The 23,617-nt window shown below is 34.4% G+C and overlaps 3 protein-coding genes across 7 annotated transcripts; 1 reads left to right on the plus strand and 2 right to left on the minus strand.

The window, feature by feature from the left end:
- Positions 1–354: 354 nt before the first annotated feature.
- On the minus strand, positions 355–8,777 carry LOC149490349 (axonemal central pair apparatus protein HYDIN-like). The gene is made up of 9 exons (XM_089703502.1): positions 8,761–8,777; positions 7,000–7,115; positions 2,657–2,866; positions 2,379–2,577; positions 2,147–2,285; positions 1,900–2,024; positions 1,627–1,809; positions 759–967; positions 355–653 (listed from the first exon to the last, which is right to left on the minus strand). Exons 2-9 carry the CDS (start codon positions 7,024–7,026, stop codon positions 357–359), a joined length of 1,389 nt encoding a protein of 462 aa, XP_089559628.1. The 5' UTR covers positions 7,027–7,115; positions 8,761–8,777; the 3' UTR covers positions 355–356.
- On the plus strand, positions 3,559–18,183 carry LUBEL (Linear Ubiquitin E3 ligase). Of its 5 annotated transcripts, none has more exons than XM_089703442.1 (21): positions 3,559–3,824; positions 4,978–5,167; positions 5,803–5,945; positions 7,023–7,130; positions 7,473–7,793; positions 7,881–8,169; positions 8,792–9,217; positions 9,347–9,834; positions 10,088–10,216; positions 10,481–10,672; positions 10,750–11,106; positions 11,187–11,307; positions 11,407–13,631; positions 13,723–13,920; positions 14,013–14,240; positions 14,329–14,469; positions 14,564–14,715; positions 15,210–15,405; positions 15,491–15,633; positions 16,048–16,216; positions 17,980–18,183. In XM_089703442.1, the coding sequence occupies exons 2-21, from the start codon at positions 4,978–4,980 to the stop codon at positions 18,007–18,009; spliced, it is 6,246 nt and encodes a 2,081-aa protein (XP_089559568.1). In that variant the 5' UTR covers positions 3,559–3,824; the 3' UTR covers positions 18,010–18,183. The 5 variants fall into 5 exon arrangements, with proteins under 5 accessions (XP_089559568.1, XP_089559571.1, XP_089559576.1 ...); XM_089703445.1 differs by lacking the exon at positions 16,048–16,216 and adding an exon at positions 16,244–16,406; XM_089703450.1 differs by having other exon boundaries at positions 7,023–7,109.
- A 9-nt stretch (positions 18,184–18,192) lies between these two features.
- Positions 18,193–23,271, minus strand: Cwc25 (CWC25 spliceosome associated protein homolog). Its single transcript, XM_089703490.1, has 4 exons — positions 23,051–23,271; positions 22,731–22,943; positions 19,919–20,206; positions 18,193–19,137 (listed from the first exon to the last, which is right to left on the minus strand). The coding sequence occupies exons 1-4, from the start codon at positions 23,066–23,068 to the stop codon at positions 18,214–18,216; spliced, it is 1,443 nt and encodes a 480-aa protein (XP_089559616.1). The 5' UTR covers positions 23,069–23,271; the 3' UTR covers positions 18,193–18,213.
- Positions 23,272–23,617: the final 346 nt, after the last annotated feature.

Below are 23,617 nucleotides of genomic sequence, written 5' to 3' on the forward strand. Positions count from 1 at the left end.
CCGGGACGTAAACAACGCATCTCAGGTGTGCATGTGATTATACTTCCAAATAAAGGCGGGACATTTTTATACACTATTAACCCATTGATATGACCTGTTCAAAATAAATTTATAAGTCTTTTGAATTTGACATGAACATGGACCCATAGTGAAGTTTAAAATAACTAAATAGGTAGGTACATGAAGGGCAACTCCGAATGATGGGTTAATACAATAATGTGAATTTAAAGCATAACTAGTGACTGATGAAAACAATCTTCTTTCATATTACGAAACTTACGATAACTAAAAGGATTCTAGTGGTAGGTATTAACAATTATTGGAAATCATCCCACATCCGCATTTCCCCCGATTAGTTAAGAAACGAATAAACTATAATCACAAAAAAAATTTACAATTTCAAAGAATTCAGCACCTTTATTCATAGCTACAATTTCATAGTCGTATTTTTTGTTTATGTATACGCAATCCATGTCCAGTGTTTCTAAATTTAGGTTTATAGAAGGTGGTAACGACGTTCCGACAATTTTAAGAGGAACACGGTCGTTCACTCCGTCGATGTCCAAATATGCGATTGTGCTAAATTCCCCGATCTCTTTTGGTGAAAATGTTATAGTTAACTCTGTTGTTTTTTTAGGCCATAATTTGCCTTGCTAGAAATAATATATAAAATAATCATTTACTATGTTTTTCCTTTCTAAATACATAATGTAATGTAGATTAAGATTAAGATAAATTTAAAGTGTATTTTTACTCACTATAGGAGATATAGTAAAATGCATATTTTGATGTTGTAAAGACTCATCAGCAACTAAAGCTTGAATTTCATCATAAAATATCCTTGTATAAACTCTCTCATGTTCATCACTACTTAAAACATCATAATGAACTAGTTTTGCAGTTTTATTAGATTCATTTTCTTTTAAATTATAGAACACAGTTGCTAGTTTAACTTTTTCTTCAAAATCTGAAACAACATTACAGTTTTTAGGTCAATATGCTAACTATAAATGAGTATAATAATATTCATTTCAGAAAGGTTAAAAACAGTTGTCCTGTTCGAAAACATAAAATACTACTCGACCAAGCCAACTAGACGCTCGGGTGGAATGCGGCCTCCCCGCCCGCTTACCGCCTCAGGTACCGCGTTCGCCTTAGTACGGTTCGCAGCATCGACGCATTCGTACGTTTCGCATCGCTAGTTATTTCTGTACTTTTTATTATTAATCGTTAAAGCTTGTTGTTGACTGTTAAGTTTTTCGTTGTTATTTGTTTAAGTTTTTACTGTGTTGTTATTCATAGACAGCCCTCGAAATGGGGAAAAATAAGACTATTCATAGCGGAGAGCGAACAGTGATATTATTAATATTTTTTTTTTGCTATCTGTACCCGAGACATGGGCGGGTGACGTCACAGTTGAAAAGGGTCTAGTTGGCTTGGTCGAGTAGTACATAATAAGGCTAATGTTAAGCTCCGATAGGTGAAAAAATGTATTAAATCTTAGATAATATAGCTTTTTTCTCTGCCACTGTTTCGATATAATAATACTACTAATATTGTAAAATGAGGTGTTATTACTACTACTAATACTAATAATATTCTATATTATTATAAAGTGACAATTACCATAGTAAACACAATCATTCTTCATACACATGTAGGTCAAAACGTGGTCAGATTTATTTGTGATTTTAAATGTCTGCTGCCGAACAAGTGTATTGAAGGTGTCGAAAAACCTAACCACTTGCTTTTCCAATTCTACGCTGACAGTATAAGTTGAACCAAATAATTCTATTTTAAAATTCTCTCCTGTTGATTTACAAATTGCATGAATTTCATGTTAAAAATAAGTAAGTACATCGAAAATCAATTGGAACAGTTCAACGGCCTTTCAAATACCTGTCTCAAATAAAACACTCAATATGCTATTTGTGTCTCCCAAGCGCATTGTCTTCAACGCAATTCTTACGTCAATTTTTTGATTAGGATTCAAGTACGCAGATTTTGGCTGCACCGAAAATGGACTGTAATTTATTGTTGCATGCATTATCTCGTGTAGATATTATAAAAACTCAAATAAGTTGTGACGTGTCCTTATTGAATAACTTTGAATTTCTATATTTGAGTAAATTGATATTCTACGTACCATCTTGTACTAAATGTAAAGCCACCAGGAACTATGCCAATATTGTGAACAGAAATTAGAACATAACTTTCAATTTTGAGTGGTGTCTTTGGGATAATTACCCGATCGGGGAAATCAAACACATGCCTTGGTCCCATTGCTGAAAAAAATGTACGTGTAGGTATATAAAAATAATTTTTTACTTTTCATAAAGAATTTGAAATTTAAATTGAATATGTACGTGAATACTAACCTATTAGTGGTAAAACGTATTGATCAATATCAGTATAGAAAGTTACTCTATGAGTGTAATCCTCATATTGAACAGGCTGAAAGGTTATAGCAAACGTAATACTAATTCCTGGAGCCAATCTCGATAGAAGTTGGCCTCCACAAGGTTTTATAAAGAAATATGAAGATTCCTTGTATACCATATTCAAATATGTTGGCGCCTAAAAGAAAATTATGTCGTAAGCATTACCTAATGTACATAATGTTTAGTGGAGATATTTTCGTAAAAAAATCCAATACCTTGCTTATGTTTTTAACTGAAAATTTTGCCACAACTTTTTCATTAGGCTTAAAGTTTTGAAATATAATTATTCTAGGCGAAAATGATAGTACAACTTTGTTACTCTTGCTACCGGATTTAACGTAATTCTCAACTTGTATAGGCTGTAATTGCTGTAAACGTTCTGTTGTTGACATTTTCATTTCTTTTATATATTGTGATGGTACAATCTGAAAGAATAAAGAAAATTTAATAAGTGGTAGTGTAGGACTTTTTCACAATACATCGGTACCTAATATTAAGAATGTTATTTCGTCAAAGAAAAGTTAAACCTCTTCTGATGGATCCACCAACTTCTTCTTAGCAAGCAAGTGATACAACTCTGCAGTAAAGAACCCATTTTGTTTAAATTTCTGCAATAACTCCATATTATAGGAATTAAATACATTCGCAGCTCTTTCAATGAATAATTGTTGATTGTTTATGTTTACGCGTTGCTATAGATGTGTTTTATGACATAGCGATCGTTCAAAATTTCAAATGATTCTCATGAATTTGTTAGTTCGCAGAAGGTTCGCAGAGATGTCTCCGTATATTTTTGTACTTCACCTCCACTCTTCTGTTCATATTATTTTCGTGAAAATTATAGGAATACAAATAGCTCTAAAATAAATTGGAAGACGTCCTTGCATAGCAAGCATCCAAACAATATTGCTTATAAATCTTATAATCGCTATATAGTCATTAGCTAAATTAAATAATAAATATACACAGTTTTACAATATCTTATGGGCCGTTCGTTAATATTTTTATACTATAATGATTCGCGATGTGTTAAAGCGGCCAAGAGGGCGCATCGGGTTGAGTGCGGAAATAGCAACACGTCTTAATTTTAGTAGAATCAGGGCAACGCGGCCACGAACAGAAATAGAGGATGGAGAGACACGGAGCACGCGTGTTCGTTCCTTCAATTTTGTCCGCATAGGGCGATTAAGAGGTTTAGACAAGTTTAGCGATTAAGAGGTGATCGTGCTCCCTCGCCGCTCTTGGTGCAACAACCGATCTCGCGAGTGCAGTGTCCCGGTGCAAATATTGCATAATTCGTGTGTAAAATATGTCACAAGAGCTCCTTTACGAAAAGTGCAAAATATCGGTGTCTTCTGAAAAATATTAACACACGAGTCGAAGGCAAGTATAGGTAACAGTTTCCTTTGAGCTGGATAAAGAAATCTCATTAAGGTTATTTGCGATGAAAACGTAGACTTGTATTGAGGGAATGTTTTTGATATTTTGGGATATGAGAAGTAGAATAAATGGGTCGACTAGATGTCGGCGACGTGGCAACGCCCGTTTTATCCCGGTCACAGCTGCGTTTTAGTTTGCAAATGATAATAATCTATTATTACAGTTAGCTAAAGCTTGCAACACCGATTCATAGAATGCAATTTCAAAAGTGAAACGTGCGAAAAATTCCATAAGTGTTTATTTGTTGGGAAATATCGACATATTATGTGATTCGTTTGAGCTGCCTCCCAAGCAGGAGGTGTTTGTTCGAACTGTTATGAGTTACGACTCTTTCTTATCATCGATAACATCGATTTTGATTCTTTTAATAATTTGGATAATGACTTTAATTCGAATTTTAGTAAACATAACTCCTATTTGGAAAATGCAAGTTAGGAATTAGGTTTGTGAACGTCTAAAAAGGATTTCAAATAGTAATAATGGCAACTACATACTATATTTCAACATACGCACAAAGTGGTTCTGTTATATACAGGGTGTAATCGTTAAGTGTGCACAAGCGATTATTCCGTAACTATTGCAGATATCAAAAAACTTTAAACTGATATCGAAAGTACTTAACCTAATGAGTAAAATGGCCATAATAAATTTTTAAAAATAAAACGAGAAATATCCAAAAATGTTATACATTTTATTTCCCATACATTTTGTATTCATAGCAGATTTTCGAAGTGATGTCCTCAATTTGTGCAATACAATGATGAGCTCTATTTGCAGTTTCTAAATGAACTTCCCTTCAAATTTCCAAATGTATGGGAGGCTTTCAAGTTAATTTTTTAGATATTTCTCGTTTTATTTAAAAAAAATTAACCACCCTGTATACCTATTATATAAATCTAATGATCAATGTATCGATAAATTTTAGAAATTATAGCAAATACACTACACTCTACATCGATTTTTCTTCTTTTTTCAAACCTAAAAGGAAATTAACATTGCGTTCATTTATGCACTTGTGAACAAATATGTAAACATGTTTCTACATAAATGTGTAATGTTAATAAATCCTAATAAAAACAATGAATTATATGTATAGATGTTGAAGGGACGTGGCCGGGATATCAAAACCTCTATACCGGGCACACCCCAAATTGGATTGCGGTCATCGCTTCGAGCTCCCATTGCGAAGCCTGAACCTGACTACGAAGTGGTGGAGTTTCCCTCCGAGCAGTATGTAAACGCAAAACTACAACCACCACCTCCTCCACCACCCCGGCCACCAACAGGCAAGTATTTACCTAGTGCTGCTTACACCTTCTTCTCTTCACGATCATTTTTCTATCTATTAAATATTTCTTGTTTCCTAGCTGGCTATATGCTTTGTTTTCAGTAACATTATTTAAAAAATAAATATATAGTTACAACTTTTACTTTTGTATACTGGAGGAATGGAACAGTGCTAAACTCTGGTTTAAAAAACACTTTAAGCTCGTTAAGTTAAGGGCTAACGTTTATATTTTTTTTTTATTATGTGGTACTTACAGTTTTTTAAAATGCTGACCTTATTTGGTTTAAAATTTAAATAGGTACGATATTTCTTGATATAACGTGTGGGCTATATCACAGATAATAAGTATATTATTATCTGTGATAGGTACCTATAACCCACCATCCATTAATCTCTAGGGACATGACATATTCTAACTTTTGGAGGGTACGTAGGGTTAAGGGTAACTACTGTTAGTCTAATAAAAGTTAATAGGTAAATTATTATATTTTTATAAGACCGCCTCCTGGTACAGTCATCAACATATGAGGGTAGAAACGAGGCATCCTGAATCGATCAGTGAAACAGATGTTAAATGAATTAATTTATCTTTCTCAAACCCCACAACGCGGAAACTTCCACTATTTCCAACAGGACACCCGACTGACACATCATGCGGCTTATGCGGCGGCGGCGGAGCACGCGTGCGCTGCACGGAGTGCGGCCGGCGCGCGCTCTGCGCCTCCTGCGACGACATGTACCATAGACATCCCAAACGAAGGAACCACCAGAGACAGGTGATTACTATTGGTCCATAATTATTTTAATACTAGCGGTCCGCCCCGGCTTCGCCCGTGGTACATATTTATGTTTTCTCTACATAAGAACCATCCCGGTACTTCAAGGAATATAATAAAAAAAGAATTATCGAAATCGGTCCACCCGTTCTCGAGTTATGCGCTTACCAACACATTTTGCGATTCATTTTTATATATAAGATTAATTATTAATACTCATGGTTGAGTAATTTTTGTGTTTAGGGGATATTTGGCCATTGCAATTTGTCTGACTGATTAAATATAACATTGTAATAGTTATCTTAATAACACATAAAAAAATCAGACATTAAAAATTAAATTAAGTTCATTTATTGGAGCTTTAAAGCGTCTGATAAAAGTTTTGGCTCAGGTGGCGCAGGTGTCACTGGTAGAGCTCCAGAAACATGCAGATATTAAAAAGTACACTAGAGACTATTGTGAACCGAAACTTATATGCTTAAGAAAATAAGTTGTGTCTTACGGCTCTGGGATCTTACTCTATGTCGACTATGACAGGCTTAAACTAGCTGTGCCGCGCGGGTTCATACGCGCTGTACCCACGGATAACTGACCCCGTAGTGTTCATCAACCCGACCTTCGTATTTTACTACAATTGTAATCAAAGATTAAGTTCTTGTATTATTTTGATGGTGATATTTGTATGAACTTAATTTTGAGCGATGAATTTTCAAAAAAAAAGTAAAAAAACTAGGTACTGTACTATTTTTCAATTTCAATACAAACCTATCATTAATATACTTTTGAGATATTGTGATATAGGAGATGTAGAAGAGATAGTGGTTCTTAATGAGTTCTATAATGTGTTAATCAAATAAAACTATTTTATTTACTGACTCACAACATGCATTTAGAGACTATTTCGACACCGATTAGTAGGTGGACCTAAATTAAAGTTAGCTCCGTCAAAATATTGGAATAATGCCAACTCTAGGAAGCTAATGTAAACAATAACGCTTACTATCTACTTACAGGTACTTGAAATTAAACAATTAAAGATTAAAAGTATACTCACATAAACAATAACATATGTTTTAGGCATTACCACCGTCGCAGCTAAGGGATGAAAGACCACCTCTGCCACCAAAAGGAACGCCGCCTGTGCCACCACCGCGAAGACATAAGGTGACACTGAGACAAATAAATGTAATGTTTTATAGTTTGAATTGCATTAAAATGTTTTATAGTTATTGTTTTATACACACAATTTTTAATGTATATTTACGACTAATAACGTAAGTCTACCAGAAAAAAATGTTTGGTCTATCTCTTAAAGTTACTGATGTTCTTGAAAGCATTAGGTAATTCATAAAGTACTCGACTAGACGAATTCTCTCAAAAAAATATCAATAAATTTCTTATTCTTCACACCTACGCACAATCTATTCACATTTTCCAGAGCTAAGCAAAGCTAATGATACTGTATTTTTTCTGATATCTATTTTATATTTTTGTCGTTAAAATAACATATCTACGTGTTTATTTCAGATTGATCGAGCTTCAGCTAGTCCAAAACCTCCATCAGTAGATCAGTTTCGAGCTCCTATAAATATGATGCATAATATAAACCATATCAGTCAAGTATCCACTCTTCCACATTCGAATTTTGCAACTCCTCGTGCTCAAATGTCGCCCCAGCTAACATCGCATTCAAATTCGCATCTCGCGGGTATGCCGAATTTTGCGGGAACTATGCATCACAACAACGCTCCGCCGGAACCAGCACTTCAAGGTTCTCAAACGGGATTTTCTTCATGGGGACGCCCGCGAGCATCATTACCCGGTTATAACATGCCACCACAAGCAATGGTAATTATGCTGGTAATAAAAATAAATATATAAAAATAATATATATACTTATATGATTACTTAAGACGTACACAATTTTCAATATAGCCTCAACATATGGAACACTGGGATGGTCAAGAAAACCTTCATGCTCAGAACTGGGGACGTCCATTAAGACGTGGAGCTTCAGTGATGGAATTAGGAGGGCCAGCCGGTTATCCTCCATATCAGCAAAATCCTTGGCATTACGGTAGTTGTGCTAATTTAGAACATACATGGGGAGGGCAAGGACCATGGCCTCAGACATGTTGTTATCCACCAGGAACTACAACTCACCCACGTCTGCTTCCACACCCACACGCCCATGTGCCGCATACGCCACAACCATATCGAAGAGGTAGGACAATTTTCATATTATTTATTATACAATACATAGCTATATACCTACAGTAGAACTCCAATTATCCGAATTAATGGGGACCGGGACCCATTCGGATAATCAAATATTCGGATAATCGGATTTAAAAAAAATATTGCCATGGGAGAGAATAAAAGCTACGTTTTGATATTGCACTATTTTTTTATTGAATTAAATGAAAGAAACATGAAATTTTCACTTGTTTTAAATATTTTTGCAATCATTTTTCTTATTTCCTCTAGTGACAACGCATCTTTATCATCATCATCCTCTCCATATTCTTGTTAGGGGAAGAATAATAGCGCACTTAGACTTTTTTGGACAATTTTTTGTGATTCGGATAATCGGCGATTCGGATCATCGGAGTTCCGATAATTGGAGTTCTACTGTATGTTATATTTGGTATAGTGATGCCACAAATATAGGGGTGATTAAAAAAATAGTTAAATGGTTTATCTCTATAAGACAAAGTTAAAACTAATAAATCTGTCGAGATTTTTTTATGTTGCCTCTGAGAGTAGACACAAGCAGTAATGTGAGAGTGTACAAAAGCAGTAATTCAGTAATTACCTTAATTTATTCCTGTGTTTAATCCTTATAGTGGAGAGTCGTACTGTTTCAAGAGCTGGATCTAGAGCTAATTCACGAGCACCATCTCCTGCTCTGAGTATGAGATCACGTGCGTCACGACGAACAAAACACCGCACTCCTTCGCCTTCTTTACCATCCAGTGATGCAGATTCTGAAAGTGAACCTGAAAGCGATAAGCCGGACGAAAAAGAAAATGATGAAAATGACCTAGGTCCAGCCCCACCTCCGCCGAGTGCAACATGGCAATGTGAACATTGTACATATGTTAATGAACCAGGTGTCAGAGTATGTGCAGTGTGTTGTCGTACTCCTACCATCACTCCAAAAATTATTCCAACAGCTGCTATTAAAAATGGTATGGCAAATTTAACAATGAAGGAAAAAGCGTCGGCCCCTTTGATAAAGAAAAAGGTTGATGAACCTCGCGCTAATGAAAGTTAGTATCACAAACTCAATTCATTTAAAAATTAAAACATTATAAGAAATATGAATTCGTCTTTTTGTTTGTGAATTAATTTTATATAGTTACGTTAAAAATACCGTACGTTCTTTAATTTTGTTACAGGTGAAATAAAAAAATCAAATCGTGCTGCAAAAGAGCGAGTGTCGACAGGATGTGGCCCTTCTCCACCAAAAGAAATAAAAGTTTCGAAGGTAAATCGTTTGGAAACTCCAACAAGAGAACAAAATAATGATGATACACATTCTCGACATGACATTGCTGTTGGGCCTTCTCCACCCAAAGAAGTACAAAAGAAACAAATTAATGCATCAAATACTGTGGAAAATAAAAATACACCAACACAAACCCGTAATGTATCAGTAGAAAATGAACGAATTAAAAAGCATAGCATATCTGTGGGTCCTTCACCACCTCGATTAAGTCCTGTCGCCAAAGACAAAGTCGTAAATGAATGTGATACTGGAGTTCAAAAAAAGTCCGTTGGAATCTCGCCGTCTCGAGAAAGTAATACGCAGCTGGAATCAAGATTTAGTCGTACAAGCGTTTCCAATACCGGGACATCTCCACCACCCCAAAGTATTTCAACTCAGGTAAGCCAAATAAAAGCATCGTACGCACTCACCTCTTTCACTAATATAGATATTATATCAATGTTGGTTTTGGACCTCAATTGACAAATCTGCCCGTCCATATCAATATAGTCTAGGATACATATAACATGTTTTCATACATATCGACTTTGTTTGGGAAGCCAAAGGCATATTATGTCTCACGTAGCAGTTGTACGCACCCAAAATAAAATATCTAAGGATTCGAATATTAAATTATAACTTTCTTTTTAAGACGTATGAAATTCCAAATCAATGGGATAGACCCTCTTCGGCTGCACGATCTCGACCACGGCGCCGATTTACGGATGACAGCCGAAGAGAAAGATCGCACAGTAGGCATTCACTTTCAAGTGATACTCGAGTAAGTTTTGAATAATGTTGTTAAAATATTACTTATTATTATAATATTCTGAATACAAATAACTTATAGGTTATAATTATATGATTATGATAGAGAAATGAAAAATATAGATTTATAACAATAAAACAAAAACACTACACCAAATCTTACAAACATTTGCTATTCTAAAGATTTTTGTTGGTACTTATAAATAATAGAATTTACGTTTATGATTTGAAAGCAAAAGCAAGAAACTTTTATTAGCAACTATTGTAACAATTTCAGGAGAGCGAACGAAGCGTACGCACAAGCGGTGGGAGATGGGAATGGAGAGAACCACGTGATAGTAGCCCTGGAGCAGCAGAGTGGAGCGAGAATGAACGTAAACGTACAACAAGCCGTCTTACAAGAAGGGCGTCTCATCTAGATTTAAGGCGAAATAGACCTTCTCGGAGGTCTAGTTTATACGGCTCAGAAGTAAATTTAAGATTAAATAATGGAAATTTGTTGTATATTTTAGGTTCAATAATAATTAAATGCATTATTTGTTATAGGCTCCTTCACCAGAACCTTTTTCAAACAATCGCGCTAGTTCTTTAGAAGCGTTAGCCGGCGCTAATTCTAGACGCGAAGCGGAAAGAGGATTAGAACTAGCTCGCCTTATGTCTGAAGCTGAAAGACTAGGCTTTAGTGCGGCGGAAGTACAAGCAGCATTAGCTCAAAATCCTGTAGCTCCATTATCGTGGCTAAGAGAACGATGGCCAAGTTTATGTGCAGGTGTCAGAGCAGCTGCAGCAAGACTTGCTGCTGGTATAAATGTATCAGAACTGGAAGCTCGTGCAGCTCTGGCGAGACATAGGGGTGCTATGTGGCCAGCTGTCACAGAGTGTGTTGAAAGACATCGTAGGCAGGTAGCTATATCTACAGTTAGAAATTGTTTATTAAGATTTTAAATTTCGACGACATTAATACGCGCGCACATCTTTCACAGATGGGTGATGTTGGAGTTGGTGAGGAGGGAAAATTACGTGGTCGCGTATGGGGCTCTCCTGTTGGAGCTGATGATGAAGCCACTCCTCCGTCATTTTCCAACCGGTCACACCGCAGCCGCGGTAATGAAAAACAAAACAAAAAATAATAAAGTTTCATATAAAAACAGACTCGCCGTATCACCAAGCTACATCATCATAATTTTCACATTTACATTTCAGCCGAGGACAGTTCAGACGAATTTGACGTTTCTACAAATAATCTCCAAGATGACGACTGGATGTATTTACCGTTGGACATAAGAAACAGTAATATGTCGGAAATTGAGCAAAAACCCTTCCTTAAAGAAACATTTAAAACAACACAAGAAAATGTAGAAGATATTGCAGATAAATTAAAAGTACTGTTAAATCTTGCTGGAATACCTTCTATAGAAGAAAATTTATTATTGAAAGGTCTACGAGTTAAAGGTTTAAATAAAAATATGGGAGATTCTAAGTCTGAAGATATTCCTATAGAACAGAAGGAAAATTTAGTGGAATTTATTCAATCAGAAAAAGATTTTATCGAAGCATATAATGCCCTAACGCGATTAAGTCCATTGCCAAATATTGAGGCGAAAAATAATTCAGTAAAAATTGATTTAAAAGGAAAAATTAACGACGATTTCCAGTCGGCTAGTAAAACAATTAATAAAACAAATAACACGCAAGTACAAAAATATGACGATATATCACCTCAACAAACACAATTTATGGAAACTTCTGTTAAACAGTTGGAGCGTGATGACATTAACATTCGAGTTGAGGATGAAAAAAATATACGGTCAGACATCAATAATTCTGCAAATTTTATAAATCAGAATGGCACCAATAACTCCCAAGAACAAAGATCGAACAATCTAAGTGATTTAGTTGATAATACACAAAAATTAATCCAACAAATGAAAGACGAAATTGAGTATGATATAAATTCTACTCGTGATTCTGCAGAAACTGAATCAACTTCTAATAATTCTGAGGTATCCAGACACCAAGAATCAAGTTATAGCGAGTCAGACAATGATACTGAGGATTTGACATCTGATGAAAAAGAAATTACGAGTAGCGATGAAGAACTCAGACACGATAATTTAAAAATAGATAATAGAGAATTAACTAGTTCCGAAGATACCGAACAATTTGAAGAAGCCATGGATTATATGGAAGGCGCTTTAGATGTAAAAGATAATAATATAAAACTATTAGATTCGATAGCGCAAACGTTACGTTATGAACAAACCATGACGGTAGAAACTAGCCCGCCTATACAGTTATCTAAAATAGAAGATGTAAATAACAACTTTTATGAAGTTGTGAATTCATTTGATGAAATTTATGAACAAATAAACAACGATAATGACTTAACTAAACACATTAAAAATGATATTGTTGCGAAAAGTAAAAGTAGCAAAGAAACAATTAATCAACCCACAAAGGAAACGTTGTACCTGACACACTATAAAGTAGAAACGCCGTTAAAATCAGTTGTATCTGAAATAAAATATCCAGTATACAGAGGCTTTATTGAAAACGTATGTGCAGAGGATGTAATAATAAATACAGAAACCAAAACAAAATCAAATAATGCAGTAAATGAGATTGAAAATGTTGACAGTAATAGTAACAACAAATTAGAAACTGAGAATACGACTTTGAATCCCGAGGCAGCAAACTCGTCAGAAAAAATAACTAATACAAATAATCAAGACGAAGAGGTCAACGAATATGTAGATCTAAATATTGTAGAAAAAGTAAATGACAGTCGGGATACTATTGCTGAGAACTCTAATGCCAACGATATTGCCGAGACGAACACTGACAGAGAAATGGATAATAATTTATCAAAACAGACAGCAATAAGTAAATCCAATATACCAATACCTGTTAAAACAACTGTTACTAAACAAAAGGTGGATAAAAATCAAAAGACAATCGGTTCTAAATTGCCTATAAGACGTACATCTATTAAACAGTATCCTGCGCCCGCTCCACCCAAAACGCATTTTGGTACCGTACAAAATGGAAGCGTAAAGCAATTACAAACAAAGCTGTTTAATAATAAAACAATACCAAATACTGAACACTCCTCTCATACTATTGAAGTAAAACCGTCTACATCAGCAGTAACAATAAAGAAAAATCCAGCACCACAGCCACCCCAATTAAAACAAGTATCTCCACCAAAAACCACAATTAAAGAAAAAGAACAATATTTTCGGGAAACGTGTCGGACCGAAGATGAATGGACAGATACGGAATCTGATGAAGAGAACAAGCAATCACAAGACAGAAGAGAAATAACGCCCACACCTGAGTTACCGTCACCTCCACCAATAACAACGCGTCGAATATCTGGACAGTTAATTGATTTAACTAGAATACAATTACCTGAAGGGTCTCCAGAGGTAATTAAGAGTTTAAATTAAATTGCAGTATTACTAGTATACCTATACTTGATACAATTTATACATTTTATTTTTATTTTTTATTTTAAAGAGACAAGCTCGAATGCTGTTAGCAGAGGGTGCTACGGAAAATTGGGAGCAAGCGCAAATTGCCGTTGAATTGATTACTCGTGGAACCGATGCTCCTACTGCACTTTTAGCTGCTCTCGAATGTGCAGATCTTGTTTCTGCACTAGCTTATTTAAATCAGTACTGCGAGCTTTGCGCTGCACATTTCCCAGAACATGAAGTAAGATTTCCGTAATTACTTTTAACATACGATTGATTTTATAAAATTTTAACTTTATTTAAAAAAAATCCTAAATATTTTTTTTTTTTCAGATGGTATCAATGTTACGATGCTCTCATAGATGCTGTCGAGAATGTGCTCGCCATTATTTTACAGTTCAAATCACGGAGCGGAGCATAGTAGACTGCGTTTGTGCATACTGCAAAGAACCTGAGTTGGAAATGTTGGATGAAGATGCTTGGGTCGATTATTTTGCTCATTTAGATATACTACTGAAAACTCTACTTGAAACAGAAGTTCATGAACTATTCCAGAGAAAGGTAAATTAATACATTACTTTTCTGCTAAATTATATGAAATGTTTACTTTCTTAATAGAAAATAATATCATTCGCTTTACAAATTTTAGCTACGCGATCGCACGCTTGCACGAGATCCGAATTTCCGTTGGTGCGTAGAATGTTCGTCAGGATTTTTTGTACATCCAAAGCAGAAAAAGCTGCGGTGCCCCGAATGCAAGTCTGTTACCTGTTCGACATGTCGGAAACCTGTAAATAAATAATTCATAATATAAATTTAATTATATATTTATATTGTAAAGAACAGATAAGTATATAATATGAACTTCATGATATTACCTACAGTGGTCATCGAATCACGATGGTATGACGTGCGAACAATATGCCGCATGGCTTGAAGATAATGATCCTGAACGTTCTATTGCCGCAGTCCAACAACATTTAAAAGAGAATGGTTTAGAATGTCCACGATGTCGGTTTAAATACTCACTTTCCAGGTAAAAACTTCTTAAATAAAAGTTATATTATTATATAGTTCTCATTAATTCATATCTAAGTTAATAATATAATTCTTGTGTAATAATAAGATTAGGATTCCTACAATTATTATTTACTAAATGTACATAATATTAATTATATTAATTAATAAAGTAAATCTTTAAAATTTTAATTGACTGACCGGTTGGCTTGGTTGGTAGCTGTGGTAGTGGCCCTGCCTTCCAAGCCAGAGGTCGTGCATTCGATTCCCACCCGGTGCAAGTATTTGTGTGATGAACATAGATGTTTGCTCTGTGTCTGGGTGTGTTTTTTGGTGTGTGTTATTATCTATATAAGTATTTATTTTAAAATTATACTATACATATTTTGTATGTTTATCAGCCCTCTGGTTTCCATGACACAAGCGAAAGCTTAGTATGGGATCAGATTGTGCCGTGTGTGAAAATTGTCCTGAAATATAAAAAAAAAAAATAATAATATAATATTTTCTCAGAGGCGGATGTATGCATTTCACATGCACCCAGTGCAAATATGAATTTTGTTACGGTTGCGGCAAACCATTCATGATGGGAGCTAGATGTGGATTGAGTGAATATTGTGCTAAATTAGGTCTACATGCACATCATCCCCGAAATTGTCTTTTCTATTTACGTGACAAAGAACCTCACGAGTTACAGACGCTCTTGCAGGTATGGTACTACCCAGGCATAGTGTCAATATTATTTAGTTGAATATAATAAAACATTATACCAATATTATGTTGTATGATTACAGATGAATAATGTAACATATGAAACGGAAGGGCCTCAAGGTAACAACACAAGATGCCCTATACAACTACAGAGGGAGACACCTACAGGATTAATTGACACCACGTGTGGTAGTGAAGTTTTACCTAAAAATGGTGGACTTTGCAAGTAAGACTACTATTTTTCTTTTTATTTTATGTATCTTACTTTTAATACACACTCGAAATACAATTTTTATACCAAGACACATGATATGTCAACATATACATACACCTTAATATCTACATCTTCTGTAAGTAGTACCAACGTGTAGTAGTTTATACATTCGATGATAGCCGGTAAACTAAAAGGATACTTTGTTAAATTTTGATTAGAAAAAAAATTAAGGCAATAATCGATGAGGCATGGAATTCCATGAGCTTTACTTCATAATTCTTAAATAATGACAATAATGAAAGTAGCTCAATCAATCAACTTGTACATATTGGCACCATATCATTTTATGCATGTAACTATGAATGTCAAATGGGCAGGGTTAAAGGAAGACGCTTACGCGGCGGTGAGTAGAGGTTGTGTTTTCAGGAACCATTATTTGGAGTATCTGAGTCGGTTGGTGCGTAACAAGAAAATCGACCCGATGCCAATCTTGGGCGTAGATGACTTGGAAACACTAGTACGCCGGGCAGCGTTGAGACCACCACCACGACCCTACGGTTCATTAGAAGGCCTCTACAAACGAGGCCTGATTGAGGTGTGTTTACGTCATATATTTTTACAGGATGCACTACGTGGAGTATTTGGCTGGCTTGGCGCGTACTCTTGACCCAATCCCTATAATGGAAGTGAGCGAATTAGTGGCAGAGCTGCGCCGACGCGCATTGCCTCTACCAGAAAGGGGCCCATGGGATACAGATCCTATTTATGCTGGAATGTGCGCAGAGGTAAAACAAGTAGAAGATTTATTTAGTATCAAATATGAAATTAAAAAATAACCACTTATGAAGTATTGAGCCGAGATTTGTGTTGCTTGATACCTATACTTTAGGTAATCGTCTTATTTCCTTTGGTTTGTTCATTGTTAGTCTTTAGGTAAGTTAAATCTTAAATACGTATAGACGAAGTCAAAAAAATCCATAAATAAATAAGGATATGTTTGCACACCGGATTCATGCGGAATCGATAAATTATATCATACTTTTCCTTTATAAGTTGTATTCAATTTGAACCTTATTTTAACCAAATGTGTAGAAACATCTACAGGTAAATTAGCTTGGAGAAATTTTTGCGTTTGTAGTAGTGTATGGTCAGCAAATAAAATAAAACAACATTTTATTTTTAGTTTTTATTTTATATAATATATAAGGGATTTTAAATTAAACTATAATATGTGTTTCTCCTCTGAAAAAGATGAGACTTTATTTTAATATTTGCACATTTAACATACATATAACTTTTACATTAACAATGTTACTAAAATGAAAAATTTACTAACCTGAAAAAGAAACGACATTTAAAGTTTAATTCTTTAGTTTGAGAAGTCAAAGGCTTGCCTCGACCATGTTTTAACACTGGAGCCATATTGAATTAACAATATAAAGTTACAACACTTACACACAAATTAAACACTAGTTATGGCCCTGCCTTCATACAAAACTGCTGAATACGCCGTTCGCACGGGAATAGAATGTGGATGCGATTTCCCTTAGTTAGCATCCAAGCTTACGTCTTTATAATTATTAAACTGTATAAATTCATTCTTTAACTCCGGTCTGCATCGTGCAGACATGGGTGTAAAAGTCTCATTTTAGCTATTAAATGTAGTTTTTAAGTACATCTGAGTTTTCATTTGGGGCCTCCGGCTGCGGGACATGTAATTCACTTCAACAAATATTATAACAATAATAACAAATAATAACAACAATCAACAAATACAAAATTTATCAATTAAACTACGTACATAATAATTATAATTTTTGAATGAAATGTGTGCTTTATGTTCTAACGGTACCAAACGACTGCACGTGGCACCTGCGGACAGCGTAAACTGGTTTATTCTGGTTTTGTGCGTGTTTCCACTTTCCACTATCAAGTGACGATTTATTTATTTGTTTTGTTTCGTAATTATTATGGTCAAATATTAATTATGAAACAAATTATTATGGACACGATATTTTATTGTTTCACGGTAGTCGCCTTGTCGTTTGCTCAAGGACGTAAAATTGAATGATATATTTTTTTTTATAAAGTCAAAACCATTTTCTTTCAAATAAAAACTTGTTTTTATTGAAAACAAAAGTGTTGCTAGGAATAAGTATAAAATTAAATAGTAATGTTAGGATATCGAAACATTTTTGTATAGGCCAGAACGATATAGTGGAAACGCGCTCTAAGATCTGAGTAATATACACACCACTACATATGCAAAAATTTCTCCAAGCTAATTTACCTGTATGTCTCAGTTTATTTCTTGTTTAAGAGATGCAAGTTTTCAAAGCCATTAATTCTATGTTTCAGATTGTTAAGGAGAAGATTCCACTGGACTGAAAAACTGATGAAAAGTAAAATATTTATATTAAAACCATTTTTTTTTTTGTTAATCTTATATTATATCATATCGCATTTGTCATCAATTTATTTTAAGTTCATCCTATTTATATATACTTAATTTAACTATCGTGTGTATTTCTGTAAGAATTATTTAAAGTAGAAATAATAACAATAAAAAAATTTATGTCTATTATTTTATTATCATCTCCTAGCAAAATTTTCATTCATATGTCTCTGATCCCTTTGAATATAATGTCTATTGGAATGGATTCTACTTTCAAGTGAATCTGGTAAAGCGCGTGCTTCATTACGTGATGAAGCTCGTGACATTATACTCTTTTCGGCTGCTGAATTCTCGGCTAGTTGGGCTGCAACGCGCCTCCCTCTTTGTACTTCTCGTTCAGCACCTGCTGCAGCCATTTCTGCTAATTTTGCTGCCTTTTCTTCTTCACTTAAACCAACTTTTCTGTTAATTTTTCTATCTTCCTTGATGTTTTTGTGATAGTATGTTCGTTCATTTTTATCTTTACTTCTTTCATGATTAAAGCTTTTTGTTGTGCTCTGTTCTCTTTTATAATCATCATCAACAATGCTGTTCTTTCTTTCTTTTGAATATTTTTTCTCTTGCTTTTTATTATAGTCGACATGACGATCATATTTAGTATGTTTTGAATAATGAGGCTGTTTGACGTTTAAATCACAAGATTCCTCATCACTATCGTTATGTTTACTACTTTTATGATGTTTTTTGTGTTTTTTCTTTGGACTTGATTCATCCTCACTTACGCTACTTTTTCGTTTAGAACTATTCTTACGACTTTTATTATCATGGGAAGATTCTTCGTTATCACTTTCAGATTGATTACGTTTTTTATGTTTCTTACTGTCACCTTTTTCTTCATCTTTTCTTTTATCTTTACCCTTATGTTTCTTGTTCTTTTTCTTCTTTTTCTTTTTAGATTTTTCGTCATCAGAAGAATCATCTGATGAATCGTCAGATTCAAGAAGTTTAGCAAGATCAACTTTGCTAGAACTCAATGCATTTAGTTTTGCAGCTAAAATGTTATCTAAGTCTTTATCTGCCTTTTTTGTTTTTTTCTTTTTCTTTTGAGCCTTTTTTTGTTCCTGCAAATATTAGAGATAAAAATTAAAGAAGATATAAAATGAAATACTGATGGTAAAAATTTCTGTCAACATTAAACTCAAATTAAACTCAATTTACCACAATAATTGTTTTTGTCAGGCACTCACACACATCTACATGCAATTTAATTCACAAATCCCACCAATCTTCTACATGGGTGGGTTTATAGCAATTATTATTATTTATTTTTAATCAAATATTATAGCCAGCCAACAATAAATAAATAAATAAAAAAAAAATTGTATTTTTTTTTTATCAAGTTTTCATCTTGGGTTGGAGGTAAGTGCCTTCATTATACAATATACCCCATATCCAGTTGGTGTTAGCAATCTCTATTATTATGATTCACTGCGATCACAGAAATCTGAAGAGTCTACTGTAAATGTACTTTCTGAATAAAATAGAAAAAAATATTTACTACTGTATAGATAATCTTATATATAAAAATGAATCGCAAAATGTGTTGGTAAGCGCATAACTCGAGAACGGCTGAACCGATTTCGATAATTCTTTTTTTATTATATTCCTTGAAGTACGAGGATGGTTCTTATGTAGAGAAAACGTAAACATGTACCACGGGCGAAGCCGGGGCGGACCGCTAGTAAGAATTATAAAAATAGGTCTATGCAGAGATAAGCCACATTACAATGGATTGTACTGTTCTTGTGGAATAGGGAGCTTGACATTGCAGATACAACGGCAGTACAATTAGTTGGGCTATAAAAACAATAAGTTGTCCTAAGTATTCATTAAATTTCTTACTTGTTCTTGTCTTAACAACTCAGCTAGGCGTTTCCTCTGTACAGGGTTATTTAATAAAGCCGCTCGTGCCGCTCTTTCTCTTTCTTTTACCAGTAGCAAAGGATCTTCTCTTATCTTTCTGGCCAAGTCAACTTGGACATCGCTTGTAGATGCTAACATACTAGACCCTACAACTCTACGTGCCACTGCTGGAATTTCATTCTGTTCCCCTTTATCACCTTGTTCAAAGCTCTTATCAATGGCTTTACCGAGAAGATAATCTTCATGTTGAACTTGCTTGTCAGGTTTCTAAAAAACAAAAGATAAAATGAGAGCTTGTTTTCATGTTAAGGATATATTATGTACATTGTTACAGATATCTAGGATACATTATTACTTAACTGTTGATGTATGTTTGCATTAATTACAAGTTTTCTAGATATGTATTCTAAATCTTATTTGCAGCATAAGTGAATGGTGACACCAAAAGTAGTCATCAAAATATAAATAGTGGTTATTACATAAAATGTATTTGTGACAAAACTAACAAAATAATAAAGGGAACAATAGTAAATAACCTAAAAGTGGCCTATAAAAGTGACTATATCCAAAGCTAAGTGTGCAGGTAAATAGGTTTCCACAAAATTGTATTAAATTTACAATCAAATACAAGCAAGCAATAACTGTGACACCAACATAGACAGAAAAGGATTAATAATTTATATATAAGTACATCCATACTAATATTATAAATGCGAAAGTAACTCTCTCTGTCTGTCTGTTACTCAATCACGCCTAAACTACTGAACCAATTTGCATGAAATTTGGTATGGAGATATTTTGATACCCGAGAAAGGACATAGGCTAACTTTTATTGCGAAATATGTACCACGGGCGAAGCCAGAGCGGACTACTAGTAAGGATATAAAAATGAATCTAGAGAATAATTGTCCACTACTGCAAAACAATATATTTGCATGGTTATAATAATTTTGATTTCAATTTTAACTGATAAGGCACTCTGCTCTGCGCTCGTCTATTAATTTTAACCCCTTATTGCATGAATTATTAAGGAGATGAAATAAAAATTATTTTTTTGCAAAAAAGTGTTTATTAGACCTTACATTATGAGATCAAATTGAGAAAAAAAATTATTTACTTATATTATAGAAAATATGAAACGGCGCCATATATGGACTCGTATGCAGTGTTTGTTGTATTTTTTCTGTCATATATGGCTTCGTATGCAATTAGAAAAAAGTAACTAATCTATAATATTATAAAAATATATTCCGGACTAATTTCACACACATGGTTGCTAAGCCCCAAACTAAACTTAGGCTTGTATCCTGAATGCTAAGTCAACTGATATACTACATATATTTTACATAAATCCTATCCTACTAATATTATAAATGCGAAAGTTTGTGAGGGTGGATGTATGTGTATGTGTTTGTTTGTTGCTCTTTCACGCAAATACTACTGAACCGACTTCAATGAAAATTAGCACACATAATATAGAGGGTAACTTGGACTAACACATAGGATAGGTTTTATCCCGGAAATCCCACGGAAACGGGAACTATGCGGGGTTTTCTTTGAAAAAGCGGGCGAGGCCGCGGGCGAAATGTTAGTACTTTATATGGATACCTAAATATGGACACCCAGAATCACAGCCAACTTATACTTCGTGAAATTGCTTACGTTTGTCATTATAACATAAAAACACGTTATATTTTTTACATATCGTGAAGGAACGAAATTGGAACAATATAGGCATAGCTGACGGGTGTTCTTCTTCCAAATTGGGTAATGACTAATCCCATCAGATCGTACAGAATCAAAGAGAAAATCTAGATGTCTTGCAGGAGTTTTTCGTAGCTTTTTTGCGGCAATTGGCGAGTCAGGAATACTGAGGAGACTCCAGAGATGCCGATGTTCCTAAGTTTTTGAGAGACGACCACGTCTTTTGGTAATAAGAGCTTTCCCTGACTTTCGCATTTGCTCTGAAACGGCTAATTATAAATCATTCCGTGGCATATAGCATGAGTCTGTGTTTATTGATGATGATATGATATTTACATGCTTAGCAGTGAGATAAAAGTGTCCGGGATCGATACTGGAACAATCAGTGAAAGTATCCTTGAATGCATACCAAGCCACATATGACATAATATATTTTGGACGGAATCAGATTGAATGCATACGAAGCCAAATATGACAGATTTGGAAATGTACAAAAAAAACACGATTAAACCAAAAAAACAACCAAACCAAATGTTTTACCTTATTTTAGAAAGACTAAAGAAAGAAGTAATATTTTTTTTCATGGCTTTACTCACCTTTTTCATATTGAAATCTTAATTTGAAAATCACGGTTTTTTCCGCGCACCCAAACCGTCGCACGCGCTAGACTAAATCTATAATATATCTGATGGATAATATTTACACTGTATAAATTAATTACATTCCAATTCTCGATGAAATGCTGTTTAAGATGTAAGGTAGGTTTTTTAGATATTGTTTATAGTTAGCCTATAAAAAATTCATGAACTTCGTCGTCCATATATGGCTTTGTATGCGGTAAGGGGTTAAGGATCTATTTATATGCCAAAACAAGTAATAACTCTGGCCCTGGAATCACAGACACAATAGAAAATCTATTGTGTCGTGGACCGATCGGGCCGTTCTGGGCTCAATGAGTTAAGTGTAACATAGAAAAACGAAAATTTGCTCACTTTTGACTGCAATTTTTTAAATAAATTTAATAGTATTGAATGAAGCCACAACTAGGCCTTGTTTTGCATCACACAATTATTTGAATTAAACTTACATTGTACATCCAATCCAAACGATTGTCTGAAGCATTATTTGTTGTTGGAGCATTTTTCCGAGCCAATTCGTTGAGTTCATGGCGATCTCTCTCTTGGGCTCGCTCCTGCTGTAATTCTAGTATTCGTTTTTTCTCTTCTGCAGCTATTTGTTCAGCTTTCCAGACTCTTTCTTGATTTTTCATAGTATTGGGGTGCCATGATTTTTTGGAATTCTGCAACGATTTGAAATTTACTTCACACGGTTTCAAATACAATCACTGCATATTACATCTATGATTGAAGAAATAAGCCGAAATAATAGCGAGCGAATAGTACTCACTAAGTCACCTCCACCCATGTTAGGAATGTAGAGGTTTATCAGGTAATATATAATTCACTGGATTTGTAAATAACGATTTAATGTAACTGTTTCTATGATGAATCTTGAAAATAATATATTTAACTTAAATTGACATTATTTTGTAAAGACAGGAGAAATTGTGTAGGTACTTTTGCAGATTACAACATTCAGAAATCACAGTACATTGAGCAAGTCCACAGAGCAAGTCAGAAATCAGAAATACGCCAGTTGCCACTAAAGAAGTCCCATGGCGTACCTCGCTTAGCACTGCAAGCTACGAAGTACGAACCAAATTTGACAGGTCGGCCTGCAGAAAAACGTCACGAGTCGCCACCCTTCAACCACATTATTACATTACCTATAATAATACCTACTCTGAGAATACCTATAATAATATATTGTAAATATTGTAATACTGTGCTTCTACTATGATTTGAACCCATTTGAACCCAAGTTTAACCATACTATAGCAATTTATTGGCTATAATGAAATAAAGAATGGTATGAAAATACTTAAATAAATGTGTCTAAATTCTCATTTCATCC

Source organism: Colias philodice, chromosome 2, assembly GCF_061535455.1.
Source record: "Colias philodice isolate Cphi_HAF_F1 chromosome 2, ilColPhil1 Martin Lab GWU primary, whole genome shotgun sequence".
Taxonomy (NCBI): domain Eukaryota; kingdom Metazoa; phylum Arthropoda; class Insecta; order Lepidoptera; family Pieridae; genus Colias; species Colias philodice.